Consider the following 20,125-nt stretch of genomic DNA (forward strand, 5'->3'; position numbering starts at 1 on the left):
CGTGGTTTTTGATTTGTGAAACAAAATCTACAGTGTGATCCTTGCTTTGGCGTCTGTGACGGTACTGAAGGCGCTGAGGTGCTAGACGGGTGAGGAACCGTTTAGGACAGCAGCTCTGAAGGAAAATCCAAGCTCCTCTGCTTGGAGGAAAAATAGCAACTTTGTAAAGGACGAAAGTGCACCGTGGGAGCCTCCGGGGCTATACCAGCCTAGAAATGGGTCAAGATGTCTTGGCTGTGTGACTCTGGGGGACTAACCTAGATACCTCCAGCCTGGACGAAACCTCTCAGAATATGCTTTTGTAATAACTACTAGTGTTTGAAACATGGAGACCTTCATGTCAGAGTACTGCATGAACGCTAGGCAATTAATCCCCTGCGCACCTGCACGGCAGTGCTGCTAACGTTGCTCTACCTGTTGCGGCACAGGAGCTCTGGGACTTCTGCTCGATGCCCCAGCACGCCGGGGCGGTTTGGGGCAGAGAGCGCGGCTCCCACCCGCGCTCCTGCCCAGCCACCCCAGCCGTGCAGCCGTCGCTGAGGGAGAATCGTTTTCTGTTCACTGGCTGACGGTGGGAGATTCGCTGGTGATGGTTTCTGCAAATCCCACAGATTGATAAATGAGCATGTTACAAATAACATCTATGAATTCCCTGTTGCATCAGCACCTCTGACTTCTTGGCAAAACAAGCTGCAAAGAAAAGTCTGAGGAAACAAGGCAGATCTGAAGGCAGAAGATATTGAAATGTGGAAGATTTAATTGAATATATTCATTACATATTTTTTGAGCCCTAATTATAACCCCACCCTCCAGGAATTTATTTACCTAAGGAAAATTATACTACTGATTACAAGACTGCAGATTCATTTTCACTGCTGAGAACTCTTTTTTACAGCTCACATTACACTTGTAAAGTTTTGTAACATCTTGAAATTTTTAATGCAATATTGCAGAAAGATACTTATATATAGCTGAAGTAGGCAGAATACTTGCTTTCTTCTTTTGCAGGCTTTTTGAGGGGAAAAAGTTTATTTCTTGTTTCGAATAAGCCTGTAAATTTCTTTGAACTATTGGGTTATGAGTTCACAGGGTGCTCATAGAGATTGGCTTGCATTGGTCCTTCCGGCTATGTGCAGAGTAAGAAACTATGAGAGGTGCCTTTAAAATACAACAGAAGAGGAAAGAAGGGATTTGAAGAAGGGAATAAAAATAAATTATGCAAAAATCACGACTACACTCATTCTATAGTCAAATCAAGACTATATTCATGGAACTATGCTGGAAAAATCCCCACTGTAAATATCTGACAAATAGGACAGCATATTAATCTGAACCTCAATTTTTCCAATAACTCATTGCACCTGGGACTTTTAAGTCAAAAATTCACTTCAGCCAGCACTGCATACGGTGTTAAGGTCAGGAGAGATTTCCAGAAGTATTATGATTATTATCTAACAGTTCAGCTAATAGACCTATAGAACTGGATGAGATTTTTGTCCATTCAGATGTCACGGCAATAGAGACTTTTGACTGAAACAACATCATGAATATTGGATAAGATCCTGCAGTGCTGCTCCTCCATGTTACGATATAATCCAAGGCTGAAGGTTATTAATACATGAATTATACTGCTCACTTTGCAGTTGGTAAAAACAAAGGAAAAAAACCCCATAATCAGGTTCCAGTACCCAACTAGATATAATATAGCTTTATCTTTATATATATATTTGTATATATATCAAGTAAAAAAATCTAAAATAGTTGGAAGTAAAAAATGAAAAAATAGCTGACTGTGTTTTTTTTTTTCTTTACAGTGATATGGTAGCAAATACAAGACAAATGAGTAATAAACCTTTACATAAGGAGTTCTGGTCCCATCTCCACCAATAGGGCTCAGATTGGAGTAGAAAATGGAACAGGGTGATTTTTGTTTTTTGGCTACAACTTCTGTAGGTGACAAAGATGATGTTGATAAGACATAAGAAAAATGTAGCACTAAGTGAAATAAAAGTGTTTTGCAACATACCTTAAACACCATAGGGTAAAATTTACTTCTGAACTGGGGAAGCTAACACAAAGCATCACCAAGTCCTGCTTAGGCTGAAAATACTGTTGCTGCTTATGCTGGCCTCACAATATGTCTATTCTGTGCCCTCCGATCAGACAACTGTCAATTCTATGCTTTTATTCCCTGCAGCCAATAATAATAATAAAACCACAGATCTATTGCCTGACCTGAGTCAGATGTAAGACCTAAGCGATGCACAAGTCATTTGCTGCCCTTTGTCCAGGCGTGAATTTTCCCCAGAATCCTTTACATTGAAAATGTCAATGTATTCATTGACTAAGCTTGGCAAATGGTCACATTGAGCCTATTTTGGCTGTAGAAAAGAAAGAAGTACTAGTCTCAGCATAAAACAAGATCATATAGACGATCAACACAAAACAGTAGTTTTTTCTGTTCTCTGCATAATAATAACATCAGGTTTGCATATAGAACAGCTTTTGCATTATTGCTCTACTTATAAGAATATAGTAAGGAAGTTATAACAGACTTGCACATTACAAACTTAAGGTTCTTTGGTGAAGAATGAGAAAACAGTATTTTAGCTGTAAATACATCTCAGAGAAGTTTTTGTTTTTATCTGTTGATCCTTTGGATTCTCTCACAGAGGAGGGAAAGGTATTGAGTCAGCTTTACCATAGCGACAATGGCGACTCCACCGATCATCATGCAGGTGGGCCAGAAGAGGGAGTGGAACAGCACGTTGGAGCTGTACAGTTTGGTTAATATCACGTTCTTCTGAACACCTTCAGGGTCGTAAAAGCAGGAGAAGCGTTGGTACTTCCTGAAGTTTTCCATTACAACATTCACAAGTGACATGGATTCTTCGTAATTCTTGCCGCACTTGGGTATGTATGAGCACTGGGAAGAAATCAGAGGGAAAAAACACATCTCTAAACCAGATACAATGTCTGTTCTCAGGTGGTGAGCAGGAAAATCTCAAGATGATTACGGCTTTCGTAACAAGAGTGCAATACTATTAAGCTAATAATAAATTTATCACAGACAAAGCTCAATATTTTGCACATCTACAGAATTTCCCATTGGAGAGTCTCCAAGGACTGTACAAACATTAATATTTTAATTTGCACAGCAGCCTCGTGAGATAGGTGAATATATTATTACTGCTAATTTACACATGCAAAAGTGGAACTGATGAAGTACCTCTTCATCTGAAGTGGCATGCATAGTCTCACATTTAGATGTGTAATTGCCTGTCTGTAAATACAAATCTAGTAGCTCAGATCTCACTTGCAGATGATCAAAATGATCATAGTGGGCAGAAGAGTTCACCTGCAGAGAGGAAATACTCCGTTTCCTTTGAGAGGAATGCCTCAGTTAGGGTCACGTAGGAAGTCTGAGACAAAACATAGATTTTCCCAACTGACACCCCAAAAGCTTTTATTCAGCCTCTAGCTAAAGATCAGCCTGGCTACCTGGATGGCTCCCAGTCCTCTTTTTGACCACTGAGCAATGAAATGATTCACTCTCTCTGAAGATGTTGCTTGAATTTCAGTCTTGGTCACAGAGAGCAGAAAAGTTGGGAATGGCTCTATCTGGTGCAGTTCCTAACCAATGTGTAAGAGTATAATGGGAGTGCCCGCAGTGGTGTCTTGCTACCTGTTGCTTCAGAAAAACCCAGAAGAGCCAACCTTGAACACAGAAGCTGTTGCAATACTTAATTTACTTTTAGAAACCACCTGTCTGAAACCTGGCACAGCCTGTGCTTCAAAGAGAGAGCACTGGACAAAGCTAGGAGTCTTGCTACACAGTGGGCATGTCTCATGGGTTTCAAACATCCCCAGGGAATACTAAAAACAAGTTAATTAAAAACGCTAGTTTATGGAGTCCATCAATTGAAGATATTCCATGGGTCCCACAGACAGGAGTCCCTGGGCTAGTCTGACTATCCCGTTCAAAGTGCCAGTCCTGCCAGGTGCCCTGCTGGACGGCCATGCAATGGCTGAAGCCCCGTCCAGACCTTAACATAGCAAGCCAACACCTGAATATGCTGCTGCTGCTGCTGCTGCTGCTGCTGCTGCTGCTGCTACTTTGGAAAGAGGATTGATAGGGACAGCCCAGGGCCCCTTGCTCCCTCCTCTCTTTTAGACAGTTACCCCCCTCCATACCTGAAAGTATTCACACTTGAATAGGATTTTGATTAAATTCTCTACCTAGGCAAGAACAGCTTAAGGACGGGGGGAAATCTGTTGTGCGACTTCTCCTTGAGCATGCACAGAGGGACCAAGTAGATCACCACTCCCTTACAGTGATAGGCTGATCAAAGGTCCCCTGCTATGCTGCCCTGGCTGCGTTACTGCATGGCTGAACACACTTCTACTGGGCAAGCAGCTAAAATAGCTTTAGGTAATTTAATGAGAGGAAGGAAGTTTTACAAAGGAAAAAAGACATTTTGATTAAAATAATGTGACCCATGGCTTTTGATTATTGTTATTTCAATGTATGAACTTTATAAATGTCTCTCAGTTCTTTTTCACGACCATGCTGTGACTTTTCATAATGTACTGCGACGAATCTCTAGCCCTAATAATGATCAAAGGATTAACTTCATAACAGGATTTGATTGATCCATTGGCAAGTTTATTAGCTTGGAATATGATTTGAAGCACAGCAGAGATACTGTCTGGCATTAGCAGAGCGGAGCATTAAGGGTAGAGCATGTTAGCACTTCCATTATGAATATTTCATAGAGCTCTAGAAATTAGAAATGGAAAATCTCAGAGAGGTCATATCTCATCTATCCCCTTGCTGCTGCAGGACTGCTCCCTCCAGGCTATTCTCTTGCACTCTGCGCAGTTTTGTCTTAAATGTCCAAAGCCACAAACCCTCTTCCACTCCCTACTGCTCTTTAATAAATCACATTCTAATAAGTAGAGGGAATTTTTCAGTAAAGCTGAACCTCAATTTCTTTTACGAAATTATACACTGTCACTATCCTAACCGCAGTATTTCCAGCTCAGACGACTTTTTTTTTGCAAGTTTAGTGCTATACATTTTCGTTCTTTGAAGTCCCAACTGTTACACGCCTGAGTGAGGAGATTAAATGAGGACTTGGCTACTTTTTGATGAAGTTCAACCCTCCCCTCAAAGACAGAAAACTGCAGGCATGTAAAAGCCCAAATGATGACAGATTCCTGGACTGAAAGTCTACAGAAACATCCCAAGAGTGCAGTGGGAAGGTCTGACTTCCTGCAAGTCTGAGTATTTTCCGAGCATATTCTCAGGAGACTCAAGGCCCAAGCAGAACTTGAATTGTAGTCTGTTATACCTAACAGTACTGGAGACACCAGCAATATCAAGCTAGCCAGGCTATGAGTGGCAAGCAAGCTTTTAAAAAAACTAAGCTATTAAAGGTAACTGTGCAAGGGAGGTTGATATACTTTTTCAGTGAGCCCGGCTCCTGGTGCTGAGAACATTTCTCCCCATGCTATGGGCTTTTACACAGTCTATAAGACATTGGTCCCCTTTACTCCATATCCTGATTGCCTCATCCTACTCTTCTGAGCTCGTGGCTCTTCACAGCCCCTCTGCTCAGCTCTGAGGGGTTCCTAGTTCTCCGTGCAAGGACACATTCCTAAAGCGTCTGTGTGTGTTAAGCTGTGGTCACGGGGTGCTGGTGGCCTCCTTCCAGGACATGGCTTTTCCAGCGAGAGCTGGGTGATTAGACTGTGCTGGCTTTGCTTTTGCTGGCATCTGTTGTGCTGGATAGGGCGTTGGCAGGGAAGAAGGTAGACATCAATAACGAGATGTTCTGAGTGTTTTCTTTGGTTTGATCTTCATTTAGTTTACTTCAATATATGGCAGGGTATTCTCTATATATAGTTCTTATGCTATATATGGTGAATCTAGACTACTAAATCTATGCTGTTTTGTTATTCTTCTGTATTGTCAAACTCATAGAAATCTGAAAGCAAACAGTATCTGGATCTCTACATCCATTAAGGATTCTGTGATATGACATGAGAAAAGTGGCTCTTGTGTTTTTTGCAGTTGATTAGAAGAAGGACGTACTGGATAGTGACAAAAAGAACTTGTCGTAAGATATTCCAGCTCGACTTCCCTAATTTAAAGGATTGGATAGTTTGTGCAGGCTACCTGGTTCAAAGCCCTGCTTAATGTAGGGCCAGTCAATCAGGTAGCTCAGTGACTTGTCCAGTCAAGTTATGAATATCTCCAAGGATGGAGATCTCACAACATCTGCGGGCAACCTGGAAGCAGCTTCATTAAATCAATGAAGTTAGAATGGCAACGGTATTGCCAGAGAGGCTCCTAATTCAGGTTGAAGCGTGAAATACATAGTTCTTGTTCTCTTTCTGTGGTTGGGGGCGTTTGTCACTGTCATACTGAGCTTGGAAGCTGGGGTTAGAAACACCTCATTTATACTTTTATAAGACGTGCTGTGGCAATCTTGATGAGAAAGTGGCCAGGACCTCAGTTTGCATCTCTTCTGAAAAGTGAAATAGGTTGGATTAAAGGCTGAAGGGGGAGTTTTGTGTCTGCCATTAGTCCAATATTTATTTCTATAGACTGAATCATCCAAACCCAATCCAAAAATGGGTCTGCTGGGAATTGCAGCCGAACATTGCTGCTCCACCTGCGCTAGACAAACTCCTCTCTGGGTTATAAATACCTGAACTTTCAGTGGGAAACCATGAGATGCCACCATCATTTCTGAATATCAGGCATTTATAGCTGGCATAACAGTGATTTTGATGATTAAAGTCTGCTTGTTATCTCATTTATGGAGCATGGGTATAAATCAGCAGTAACCCCAATGACATGAAAGGATTCAAAGTGATATAGTATGAGATTGGAATGAGGACTTCAAAACTACTTTAAATACTGCAACCCTCCCTCAGCATGACAAACTGGTTCAGCGGTCTGCCAGCAAAGAGACGCCGGTCCGATCTGCTTTCCCCAGAGGCTGTTACAGCATCTGACAGTTGAAAAGAGAAAGTGCAGCAGGGAAAGCATTTAGGCTGCTATGGTTGTAGTATTGACAAGGGGCTGCATTTGTCTTAAAGGCTAGAGATAAAATATGCACAGCTAAAGCAATGAAAAGGCATGAAAAGTCTTGTGTGCTTTTCTGGGAAAGATTCAAGCAGCTTGACTGGCATCCATTTACTTCCCATGGATTCTAACTGGAGGCTGACAGCAGTACACTGTATATCTCAATGCAAACCGCACCTGCTCCTTTCCCCACCTTTTGGGAAGACAGCTACTTTAGATAGCAGCTTTCTAGATTAATCATTATTTAAAATCAAAGTGCATTTTCCTCAATATGAGCTGTTGAGAAGAAGGGGAGAGAGATGGGCTGCAGATGCTGCTCTACATGCGCGGTGGCGATCCGTGAGACAGAAAGGTTGGCAGGGTTGTGCTGACCTTTTGAAGGTCACTCGTGTTGGCCTCAAAGGGTAAGCACCGCGCTCTCTGCAACGTTGCCAGTAATGTTAGGGCTCAGTGACAGAGGGTATGGTGGTTTTTACTTTCTTTTTTCTTTTTTTTTTTCCAGGGAGAAAGGTAAGAAATGCAGACCTCCAATATAGGAGTAGGTAGAAGGAGGGAAGTGCTGAGCATGGGGGGAAATCATGCAGGGAAGGAGCGCCAGGGTGCACATAGAGACCAACCAGAAAGATGGTGAACATTGTGCGGGGGGTGAGCTGACATGCGATGCCTGGGATGCTCTATCTCTACCACTCTATCTGGAAAATACCTTGTTATTTTTCCCCAGTCCAAGGCACTGCGGTCGCATTAAAACCATGCATTAAGTCCTGAACACCCAGGACCTGAAATGGGGTCTCGCTGCCGTTCCACCTCTCCTGCAGAGGCCTGCGAGGCTTCGTGAAGGGAGCGGGTCTGCGCGAGGGCAGGACGAGGGGGCTGCAGATGTCACCTTGATTTCCTGAACTACCTTAGGAAAGTCACTGCTCCAAAGTCCTTCTGTAACGAAGATGCTTGGGGAAGGTTTTGAGTGCAAGCAGTCCCTAAACTGTTTGGGAGCAGCCTGAGGCTCATATAACCGCTCTGAGGGAGCTGGCACGTTTTCTATGCCCTGCGACCCAGGGCCAGCCTTATTTTGCATCTCAGACCTGTAACAGCCCCAGCTGCTGTTAACCAACCAGCCGGAGCTGACTCTTGCTTGGGGCCTTCACTGCTGTCTGGGAGCAATATTTTAGTTTCTCAGCGGCAACTGATAACAAATGAAGGAAGGAAGCAGAGCAAATACTGATACCTGGTTAATTGAGACGGTCCCTGACCTCAGCGGTAACTGCACTGCTGCCTCGCTGCCTGTGCTGGTGCCCATCCTGGACACTGCACACAAAATATTGCTGCGGGGCCGTGATGAGGATGCGGCTTCCTGACCAGAGAGCTGAGGTTTGTTGTGCTGCTCTGAGTGCGCTGAAATTTGGAGTCTCTGTTAATTCCAGCCAGGCATGAGAAGCCAGGTATTTTGTAGACATTGCAATCAAGGGCCAAGCTCCGTTTGAAACGGTGTTTGGATTCAGATCACACAGCCAGCAGCACATCAGGAAAACCTAGGAATCCTCCTGAGAGCAGCGCTTAACCTGTAAAACAACCTTGGGCTGGAGAAGGATTAACTGTGCCTACATTAAATTAAGAGGAGGCTGTGCCTGGGAGAATTTCAAAGTTGATTTCAGCAAACAAAAATCATCAGTAACAGAATTTGGAGATTTATGCTGAATCTTTGGATGTATTTGAATCCACTGGAGGATGGAGACTGACCTGATCTGTTTTAATAAAACGGTGGTGGGTGTGTCACTGGATTTTGCTTCTGTACTAGTAGAGAGTTAAGTCTGTCCTGCCGGTGGACTACAGCGATGGCTGGGTGCTTCCTTTCTGCATCACCACCGACCTGGGAGGGGTGGTGAGGACACTGCTCTTTGTTTCACAGTTTGGCTCCAGAGGACTTTGCACATCAGCCACAGGAGTTAATTATCCAGCAGAATAACTGGCCCGGTGAAACCACTCAGCGCTCTGACTAATTTTAATATCACTTCATCTTAATATGCAGAAGCAATTTGGTCTGCTGAACGGCTCCCATAAATAGAAACACAATAGGTTACGTTGTCAGCAGGCTGAACCAGGGCTGTGCTGAGATGGGCTGCAATTTGCCAGGTGCCTGCAGTTTGGGGTTCAGTGACCTTGGAGAACTAAGCAGTTAATGCAGATCTGGCGCTTGGAAATCTAACTGATTTAGCTGCTTCTTGGGTCACTGCAGCTTGCAGGCTTTTGTACCCAACCACCACAAATACAAAGAAGAGGAGGTGGGGAAAGGGACACTTAGCAGTCCGGTCCACAGCATCCTACTGCACAAGGGAAGTGTACAGCCACCTGCGAACAGCCGGTTGCTTGCCTTGGTTGTGATGCACGCAGCGCTGCGTCACCGGCACAGCTGTGACTGTAGGCCAGGGGAAGGGACGCCTTCTGTGCATCACTACGTTCATTACAGCCTCCAGACATGAGCTGCCTCAGTCCCACCTGGATCAAGTTATGTCGAATTTTACACTTGCTGAAGCAGAGAGAGGAATTTTTTTTAATGCAGATTTGTTAAAATCTGTTAAAATCTCTTATTTCTGTGTCTGGTACCAGGGAAATTGTGCAAGGAAGACTGGCTGACTCCTTAATTTATATAAGCTCAGAAACTAGGCCTTTTATTTTTATGCTACTCTTTTTATTTTGACTATCTCTCTCTGGCAGACTCTCAACATCTTTGTGCCACCCATAGGGATAAATTATGGGTCCTGATCCTAGTGGTACAGCTGACCGCACTGGAGCTAGTCTGGGCAGCAAGTTTGTCACCAGAGATCCAGATGGAGACATGTATGCTGCTAGCCATGGGATTTCTGTCCCCGTGCTTAGCCCCACGTTAGTAAGGCCATTTCTATTCTCACCACCACGGATACTCCATGTACATTGCTAGAGGTGTTAAGATTTAATGCAGAACTGTACCTTAATGGCAAGTGACTTGTCCACAGCTCCCCTAGAATATACACGTGACGGGGGCTCAGCACTCGTCTCCGTCTGTAAAACGCTGCCTACGCTGGCAAAGGACGAGGAGTTGGAGAACAGGCAACCACAGCCCCTGTGGACTAGGAGGCAGGCGCCAGCCCCGGTCTGGGAAGACACAGCATGCGACGAGCTGTGCTCCCAGGGTGGGACGGAGTTGGGAAGCCGTCATAGCTTCTGCTCCCCCGTGAATGGCTCTGCGTAGTCCTACCCCAGTGCAGGCTCGGGGGTTTACTTCTATTCTCATAAGCGGTTTCTAGGCAGAGATCTCCCCATGTGAGTGCAAAGATGGAGCCTGAGTCTAGACGGAAATTTGAGGGCTGTGGACAGCAGTGGTCCCCGCCTTATGGGACACCCTGTGAGCACGAGGGACAGCCCAACCCACAGCAGGTACATGGGGAACTCAGTTCACACACTGATTTCTGCTCCACAATTACCAGGGAAATCAGAGCTGGAAGCCTTATATTGGTTCAACAGGAGGAATGGCTATAGCGGGGCGAGCAGCCCTCCAGAAACCCACGGGAGAAGAAATTTTGTGCCGTGCTCCTACCTCAGAATTAATTTTCATTGTTTCTTCAGTGTGGTAGAGTAGAAGCTTTTGGCCAGAAGAGGTGAGATTAACGTACACCTGTAGGCAGGGGTACTGAGAGATTTTCCAGCAGTCTGGACCACAGCTAAACGAGCAGTTGAAGGTTTCTGTGATGGATGCATTGAGAAGCGTGCACTGAGCCTCTTCTGTCCAAACACTAAGCAGAAAAAAAGAAATGTTAGAGCATGGCAAGAATAGGCAATAAGCACTAAATGCAGCCCAGAGTTTCGGTCAGGGATATACCCATGGGCATCTTGCAGGGGAGAATATATTCTGCCGCGCTTTGGAGCAGCGGCTGGACTTTCTCAGTACAAGTCACATGTCACAGACTGGGTGTATTATTCTATAGTACGTAAAGTTTGTGTCTTCGGCATAAAAAATGCATGATTCACATATGTCCACCTATACATGAAAAGAGGACTAGAACTTTTAGTCTGGAGGAGGTATATTTGAGATTAAAGGAAATCAACAGAAAAATCCAAGACGAAAACTGAGCAGCGTGCCCAAGGGAGAGCACAAAGCACACGGCACACCGTGATGAGACATCTTGAACCAAGACTCGATGGCTAGCTACAGAGTCCAGTTCATCTTAAAAAGGAGGCTTTGAGGACAACTTCGCATTACCAGTGTACACATATGTGTATATGTATCCACACACCTATATACAAGTGAAGCTTGCATGCAGCTCTGCTGGTGGAAAGGCTTTTTCTAGTGACAACTCTGTAGGTGTACAATAAGCTAAATCAGCTGGTGCAATCATTCTGGAGAATCTTAGCTTATCTCACATTCACCAGAGGCCAAAACTGTAATGACGGAGCCCAAAAACGTACGAACAACGTTCACTTGGATTTCTTTTCTGTTTTTCAAAATTTACAACTACATTTTCTTCTGGGGCAGGAGCAGTGGGAAGGGCACATCAATGCCTCTGTGCCCTTTATAGGCTTGGGGAGAGGTTTCACCCCTCCAGCTCCCCTTTTGGTCCTTCCTGGAGGCGCGGGGAGCCTGAAGCCCTGCACCCTTCCTGCCCTGGGTCTCGGCAGACATGGGCCAGGCCGGGGCTCCTTCCCGAGCTGAGGACAAGGTGCCCCGTGCCATGCCCAGCCGTGCACTGATATGAGGTGCAGGCTGCTAAGCTACTGAGTTTGCAGCCCAACGCAATCATCCCACCGCTTTTGCTAGTCCTGATGAGCCTCACTGGGAACTGGAGGAAAGGGATGGGCTGAGGGTCTGCCTGCCAGGCACTAAAGCCTACAAAAAGCTTTAAATGGTAAGCGACATCAAAGATCTCTGACTAATTCTCTTGGCATTTCATTTTGGCAGTAATTAAGCTTGTTTATTGCATTTTACATTTTTATTAAATTATGGTATGATTTCTGAGGGGAAATCAAGTGAAAGGATTTTTTTTTTCCTCCTAGGTGGTATTTTGATGGTGGGTGTCACTGTCTGTAAGGGAGAATGACCCTTAGGGAGACCTGGCTGTGCACGTCCTGGCTCTGCCAAAAGAAGTGACAACAGAGACTCCTGGGCTTTCTTCCTCATTTCTTCACTTTTACCTTTCCGACTGCTGTTTTATTCATATATGGAGGTAAAAGATTAACATGTACCTACAACAGACTTGTTGTAGGAGGCTGGAATATTTGATACCTTATAGGTGTTTCCGTATCTTTGGGCAATTTGTCACATAGCTCATAGTATGAATCATCTTTCCGAACGAGCAATTTTGACCTCAGCAGCATCTGCAGTTGATCCTGGGAGATCAGGGAGATATTGCTCTGGGAGAGCAATCTGGAAATGTACATACTCTTAGATATCTAACTGGGCTTGATCTCTGTCTTCAAAATTTAAATATTGCCTGGATTTTAAAAAGGGATAAATAGTTTTATCACCCAAATAAGATACTGAAAATCAAGACAAATCATTCTCATGCATCATGGCTTTTCCTGTTCATTGCAGGGTCAGGAAGGAGTATTCTCCTGTGCTGATAATACAATAGAGGATATTCATACTATTCAACTTTAAGCGCTTAACACATATGTCTAAATAACAAGTCTGGGTTGGATAAGCCAAAGCAGGCCAGGTATTGGCCATTGACAGAGTATGATTTTGGGCATGACAGACGAGAGTTTTGCTCCACAATCATACATTTTTCATTGCCATAACTTCACTGATTAGGGCAGAAAAAAATATTGTTGACAACCTTATTACAGTCTGGGGTAGATTTTAAATAGGACTGGTGCTTGAAAACTGCTTTCAGGTACTGCTAATGAATCACCAGCTAAACTTTCTGCTCCTTAGCAGAGAAGCTGGAGAAGGCCTCACTCAGAAAAATTAAGTGCAGTGCAATAATGATGAAAGATGATCTTTCACTTTCAGCAAATTACTATATTTCACTCATTAGAATGAAAGTATTAACCCAAACGGAAAACTGCATGTTACAAAGCAGCTTGATTTCTTTCCGAAAATGAATCTCCATTTTTCATTGGAGAGTGCATTGTTTCTCTAGGCTGCTAAATATTTTTGCTCTTTTCTCCTGCATTTGACTGGGCTTTAAAGCAACAGCCAAGCAGCAAAGCCCGAGAGGCTTATAGCGTTCAGCACACCAGCTGAACCAGGGAATTATATGCAACCCAGACTGTGTGATGGGAAGTACACACAGGATCCAAAGCTTTTTACCACCCCTCTACTATAACTAAACTTGTCTTAAACTATGGCAAGCCTAAAACGTTTTTTCAAACAAGGGATCTAATTCTTCCCTCACTTATGCCAATATTACTCAATTTGCTTCCGTTATGGTTATGCCTGATTTATGCTCGGGTAAAGAACTGCAGAATCAGGCCGCATTGACCAAAGGAAGGATTATAAAACTTCAAAGAGAAGGGTCAAAGGAATAAGCCAGAGGAAGTCAACTGGAGCAGATAGTCTGAGATGAGGGTCACCATAATTAAATTACCTTTGCATGTAAGACCGCAGCAGGGTGATTCCCAGGAGAAAGTACATCATGATAGAGCACACCATCATGGCCAGCCCGAGGAGTATGGCCCGATCTTCTCCGGCTTTTAGCGCTGTGACTGTTTTCCTTTTGTCCAGTAGATCGTGATCCCTGATTTTTTGGTAAATATTTCTGAGGTTGAAAATAATACATTCTTATGTGAAGTTCACATTTAATCAATGAACCCTCTAAAGGGTGGGTAGTTCCACCTCCATACCCATCTCGTGGGAGAGAAAGGCTTAAGGGTCCTCAGATGTCCTTTTTCAACGGGTTCACTCTGACCTGGTGGAAATTTATTCATCTCCAAAATAAATTACAGCCATTTCTGAAAAGGTAAAAACCTCTTATTGCAAATGTAAACATTAGACACTTGTGCCAGCTCAGTAAATCCTTCTTTGGTGCAGCTTCATTGGCTCAGTAGAATTACACCATAGATGAATTTGACCTGTCAGTTCCAGCTTATGGCACTAGAATATCTTTAGGTATATGAAATGCCTTTTCTTCAGCTGAATATGGCAAAAGGACTTATTGTAGTGTAAGATTTTTACACTCAAGGTAAGACTTGGCAACAGTTAATGTAGAAAATAGCCTGAAGAAAGTAGTGACAAAAATTATCTGGAAGGACCACATTCTTTCTTGATTCCCTACAGGTTAGTGATTTGGGTAATTTTCTACCCTGAGCATGACTCAAGTTCATGAAAGACAATGGGGATTTTGCAATTGGTTTCTGTGAGGTTTTGATTGGGAGCTTATTTACCTTATTAAAAGCAGATTTCTGGAAGCCCATTTACACATTACCGTGAAAACCCTCACAGAAAATTATCCACCAAAGCTATTTGTTCTGGGATTTTAAAAAGAAGAAACAACAAACCATTCCCCTTCAGCAGAGAGTCCTTTCCATTTTCTAGCCATAAATCTTTCTTTCATCTCCAAGCCTTTGATGATTCAATGGGTCATGAGGACACAATGGTGAAGAAGGAAGTATTTGAGTACATTTCAAACACACTCAAACTTTGTGGGTTTAAAATGTACTTACAGACCTGAGGCTGGTCAAAATCTCCTGTGTTTTCTGTTACGGTTCTTTTGAATCATCCAGACAGCACCCGACGCATGTGAACCGCACACCTCTGAGCCCTGGCACCACCATAACATGGACATAGTAGTACACGTGGAAGAAGTTCCTCTTCTACTGTCTGCAAAACGGCAGGTGAGCAACATCAACATCACTTTGGGTTCTAGCAAACCCACCACGCATTTAAGCTGAAACCACCAAGTTTCACTCATCCTTGCAAAAAGCAGTATGTGATAGACTTAACTGCATAACTTACATTCGCCACAGGGACAAAGATATAGTCAGGGTTAAGGCAGATGTAAAACCATAAATTAACAGTAGAAACAAGACAGAAATGAAATCCTTGAAACCTAAATTGAGTTTGGGTTTAGATGGTGAGTCATAGCTAGGAAAAGCACATATGGTGTGGGGTTTTATAGCCAAAAAATTTCTTAGCTACTACTAAAGTCAGCCTACTGTGATACACTTTAGGTGTTCATGGTTTCTCTTCAAAATCATCCTTTAAGGCTTGTCAATGTTTTCCTAGTTAGAAATGAAAGGGTAATTCAGGCTGCTGAAATTTCCCCTGCCGTTAGGGAGAAGAATATGTTGTGAACTGGTGGATTCTATTGCCTTCAAAGAAGTGATGTAGAATAGTGATCTAATGTTAGTTTTATATTATTATTTATCAAACTGTATTTAACTCTGAGAGCTGTTATTACGATTTGCATTGGTCCCAAATGGAAGCAGGCAGGAAGGCAGAAATTGTCATGCAGTTCCACAACATTAGCCGATCACATAGCATAACTTACGTCAGCACGCTGACATAAAATAGACACAGTGCAATCAGTCATTAACGTCACCAGAGCAGCTAGAAAGTAAAAGTGATACAAATGGACAATTTAAAAACAAATAGCTCATTGAGAATGGTTACAAATACCTCCTACATGGCCTTGAGCCAAGAAACGTGCAGTGAGAGGTAAAAAAAGATGGACTGAAGGGTGTGTCGTAGATTTGTCTAGCAGGGATTGGCAAGCAGAACCATGTACGGACGGCTTGCCAAGAGGGTCTCCCAGGCGCACTGGCCATGGTAAATAAAGCTAAATAAAGCTCTGCCTACGAGGCCATGCTAGGAGCAGTTGTTTGGTTGCTCTGTTCCTGATATTTGTTATTAAAAGCCCTAAACAGCAGGGCAGCAGCAGTCTAGTGCACTTTGTCAAGGGCTTCTCCTCCTGAATCCCTGCAACAAGTCAATCTGATAATGTATGCCAAGCTGTGCGGTGGCGTTGGCACGTGCTAACGCGTGACACACCAGTCCTGAAGCAGCCTCAGGAGACACGCTGAATAACCATCCCTCTTCCTCCTCGCTTGTGCCCGCTCCGTGGGAGGTGGCAGCTTGTTTCTGCTGATACCAGGAGCTTCTGCTATTATTGGTCTTCATGTTCTGCCCCAGGGAGCCCTGGCTTTGGGGCACACGATGCAGCACATGTGTGACTTTGTGCAGAATATTTGACAACTAACAGAACAGCCTCAGCATCATCTTGGCTGGAGTGGCAAAGTCGTTTTAGGCGAACATTTGTCTTTCCTGCCACCTGTAGCATGGGTTTGTGAAGGGGTGGCCTGCTCTTGTGTGTGCCGCTCCGTGGGGCAGGATTTCACGTGTGTGTGAACTTTCGGCACAGCCAAGGGACCGCTTTCTGCTCACTGAGCTGGAAGAGCACTATGCTTAGCCAGCTGATTTTGGATCCCAGGGCTGCACAGCCACAATTAGCTGACTGCTGCGGCATGTGTAAATACAGATCACTGCATCCTGGACATTACTCATCTCAGTGACTCCGCCTAGTAATTGTGATTACGAATGATCGCTCTCCGAATATGACAGTGCTTGTTTTTAAAGAAGTTCCAGGTGTCAGAACATGAGGTCTCTCTTCCTTCCGCAAAGACGTTTAATAGAAAGCAAACCTCCAAGGACAAGAGGTCTTTGCTCTCCTGATCATTTCCGAATTGAAGTTTGCCCCCCTGTTATGCCCCCAGGCTCCTTTTGCCAAATTGCTCGCAGGATTGGGGTTAGCTGCTCTACCCGTACAGCTGCACGGAGAGGAAATCTCAGCCATGACTGTGCCTTGTGGGGACAGAGCAGCAATTCCCCCCTCTGCCTCTCTCTACAAAGCAGCAGTGCAGGGATCCCTCTGCAATGGAGTCATCAACTCCTTACGTTATCTCTGGATGAAAGTTTAGGGAGAACCTGTGTGATGAAACTAAGCAGCCCGGAATATGTTTAGTCAACTTGAATATTAGACAAATTATAGTGCTCTTTGGAGCCCACTGGCCTTAACAGAAAAACCTGTTGATACTTGCTGCACTTTGGAGCTATTTCTTTGCCATCGTGAGGGATGTGACCTCCTAGCACTAGGTTTTGTGCAGGACGAGGCTTGCCACGTGCATCCTATGCACTCTGTGGTCTGCCAGCATGGGGTGGGACAGCTTCACAATGCCAGGGATATGATATATTTATAGGTATGTATTAGTAATTGTCCTATACGCCAAGCATTTACAACAAAGCATTGTCATATAGAGTGGGGGAGCTAAAGTAATGCTTCTTCTGACCCACTACCACAGTTATTGTTTCACTCCAAAATGGGTGGATCTGGGAACACTGCAAAAGCAATCTAATTTCCTCCCTGGAATCTATAGTAACCAGGCATCTGGAAGTACTTTTTTTTTTTTTTGAAAATAAACACAAATCACCCACCCTCAAATTCTGTCCTTTGCAAATGAACCATGGAGTTGAGCTGAGGGAGATGCTGCCTCCTCTGGCACGCTACACTCACAGGGATTGTCAGGAGGGAATATGTGCCTGCTTGAATTATTCTGAGTGACTTTGAATTCATGTTTAGTTCTCTGACATCAAGCTGTTATGCAGATGTCACTTAAATTGCCTCATGCTGAATTGTCTACTGATATCAGAATCCTTGAATACAAAGGTCAAAAAATCCTAGATATTACCTCAGAATTCCCTGTGCTCAGGGACTTTTCTGCTCAGAGGCCTATTTCTGTATATTTTTCTTTACAGGGTATATTTAGCTGCATCAATTTTCATTATTAGAGCTATTGCAACAAGAAAACTTGTAGAGCTCTTACAGAAATCTCACTGATGGCTGTAGCACGATTGCTGTCGATAAGAACAGACCTTGGATGAGGGAAAGCAAGTTCACTTGATTTCTTCCCATATCCTCACCAAATTGGGCTGAAGTGAATCAAACCGAACCAGTACTTTAGCTTTCCAAGCCTACAATGTTGTGAAAAACATAACTGACAGCTGAGAAAGAAAGGTGGCTTGACTAGGTTTCCAAAACCTAAAAAGTGGCAGCTGGGGAAGAGCACAAATCTAAAACAAACCCATGAAATACACAGCTTTGGCCTTGGTCCTGCAAAAGCACATGGCCGTGAGCCACCTTCCACACAGGAGGCGGTGATTCCTCCACACAAGTGACATTTCACTGGAGCTGGGTATTGTTCCAGTGTGACCCTTCAAAAGTCTGCAGCTGTGGGGTGTGTTAGGAAAAAAGTTTACTGCCCTAGCTGACGGTCTTCCTGTCTGAAGCTTAAACAACAAACAGTTCCTAGGAAAGGGTCATCTAGAGGAAGTTATTTCTCTAAAACATACTGCCTGTTAGATATAGTGATTCTGTTGGTGACCTTACGAGTGTTAAAATCACGGCCAACTGCTAGCAGATGAGCTCCTCCTGTCAGCAACACTTGCTCTGTGTTAGCACCTCTCCTTTGCAGTTCTAAGGCTGCCACCAGCACTTTCCTATTTCCATTTTCTATTCCTCTCATTTGCTCCTGCCTTTTATTTATCGTTCGCAGAGTACGAACAAGCCTTCTGCATGGTTCTGCAGGACTGCCTGGGAAAGAAACCCACCCAATTGCTTGAAAAGGCACCTGAAATTACCACGGCTGGTGTGTAAGTACTGAGGTACTGCTCCCCACCTCTCTATTTCTGTAGGCAGGCAGGGGCAAGCTCTGCCCAGGGTTTAAGCTGACCAGAAGCCTGCGAGCCCTGTTTAGTCCAGTGCTCAGCCCAAGGTGACAAGCCCTGTTAAAAGGCATGGTATGAGTTTAAGGACATGATAATCAGGGGCACATGGCTCCCAGCCAGCTCAACATGTGGGCAGATATATCCTGCAAGTATCTAACCTTCAACCATCCGGTCCAAGACTGCGTATTAACGTAGAAAAACATTTGTCTGGGGAAAATTAAATTAGGAAGGGAACTCGCAGAAGTGCAACAGGCAGTTAAATAACTAACTCCAGCTGAAGGACCATGGAAACCTGCTACCAAGCTGGCCTTTGTTCTTTAAAATATCTTTGTGGGATCAGATTATCAAAAGAGCTGAAAACCTATGCAGCCTTTGCAGAAGAGTTCAGCAAATTCACCAGTTCTCCAAAGAAGCTCAGCATCCTGATGGCAGCTCTAGTGCCTGAACTCACGAGCGAGTTTTCCCCAGCAGATGCCAGCAGTAATGTCTCATTAGCATGACCGAAGAGTGTGTTTTGCTAACTGACGCTGTAGATACATTGACCTCTGTTTTTGTTTCACTGGAGTCTGATTTTCTGTGATTACATTTAATAGTGACTGCAAGGGGAACTGAAGGAGAGGAGGCAAGGGGGAGTAGGGAGAAGGAAAAGAAAACAAAGGAAAATGTGCCCAGTTGTGACAAGACAAGCTGTCCAGCAAATCTCACTACAAAGGAGAGAGATTTTGGAAGGATGAGTTTGGGCATTACAGACAATTGTTCTTTCATCAGTAATATTTAACTTTTCTCATTCCCAACTGAGTTCTGGCTTTGTCTGTGGACTTAAAACCTCTCCCTCCTTTTTCTTCTCTTCTGTGTGATTCCTTGCTCCCCTGGGAGATCCCGTAACTCACATTATTTCTGTCTCCTTCAGCCTATTCCATCCAGCAACACCACTTAAGTGGGCTGGCAGTCTCACAGTAATCAGCTCACTACCATGCTGCTTGTCCTCAACCATCTATTGTACAACGCAATGCACGCACTCACACACACACACACATGCAGGTAAACAGACAACATCTCTGGCAGCTGGATGTATCATCCAGACGCATAAAAGCTGTACAGTGTGCGAGAGTTGTCTGAAGGGGCACTTGTGGGGGACTGGAGGGTGGGCCTGTGGCTGGAAGCGGGACACCTACAGTGGGCATAAAGCCTTTGCCAGGCTTGGGGCTGGGGTTGCACACTCATGGCTGGGGATTAATGTGCTCGACAATGTACAGTGTGTGCCAGCCTCAGAGCTGCACCCTGTGCGCTGCTAATGTCCTGGGGGCAAGGAAGACTTTGGCCATGCCTCTAGCGCCATC

General features: G+C 44.2%; 1 protein-coding gene across 9 annotated transcripts in view; it reads right to left on the bottom strand.

The window, feature by feature from the left end:
* Positions 1-549: 549 nt before the first annotated feature.
* The window catches only part of KCNMB2 (potassium calcium-activated channel subfamily M regulatory beta subunit 2), a 161,236-nt gene continuing 141,660 nt past the window's right edge, over positions 550-20,125 (bottom strand). For 4 of the 9 annotated variants that reach the window (XM_009673784.2, XM_009673786.2, XM_009673785.2 and 1 more), the window contains exons 3-5: positions 13,654-13,824; positions 10,665-10,860; positions 554-2,926 (exon numbers count right to left, since the gene is read on the bottom strand). In XM_009673784.2, the coding sequence (XP_009672079.1) occupies positions 2,642-2,926; positions 10,665-10,860; positions 13,654-13,824 (652 nt within the window). In that variant the 3' untranslated portion in view covers positions 554-2,641. Of the gene's footprint in view, positions 2,927-10,664; positions 10,861-13,653; positions 13,825-20,125 lie in introns of all 9 variants that reach the window. The other 5 variants (XM_009673781.2, XM_009673788.2, XM_009673780.2 and 2 more) reach the window with 5 other exon arrangements.

Source organism: Struthio camelus, chromosome 9 (assembly GCF_040807025.1).
Source record: "Struthio camelus isolate bStrCam1 chromosome 9, bStrCam1.hap1, whole genome shotgun sequence".
NCBI lineage: Eukaryota > Metazoa > Chordata > Aves > Struthioniformes > Struthionidae > Struthio > Struthio camelus.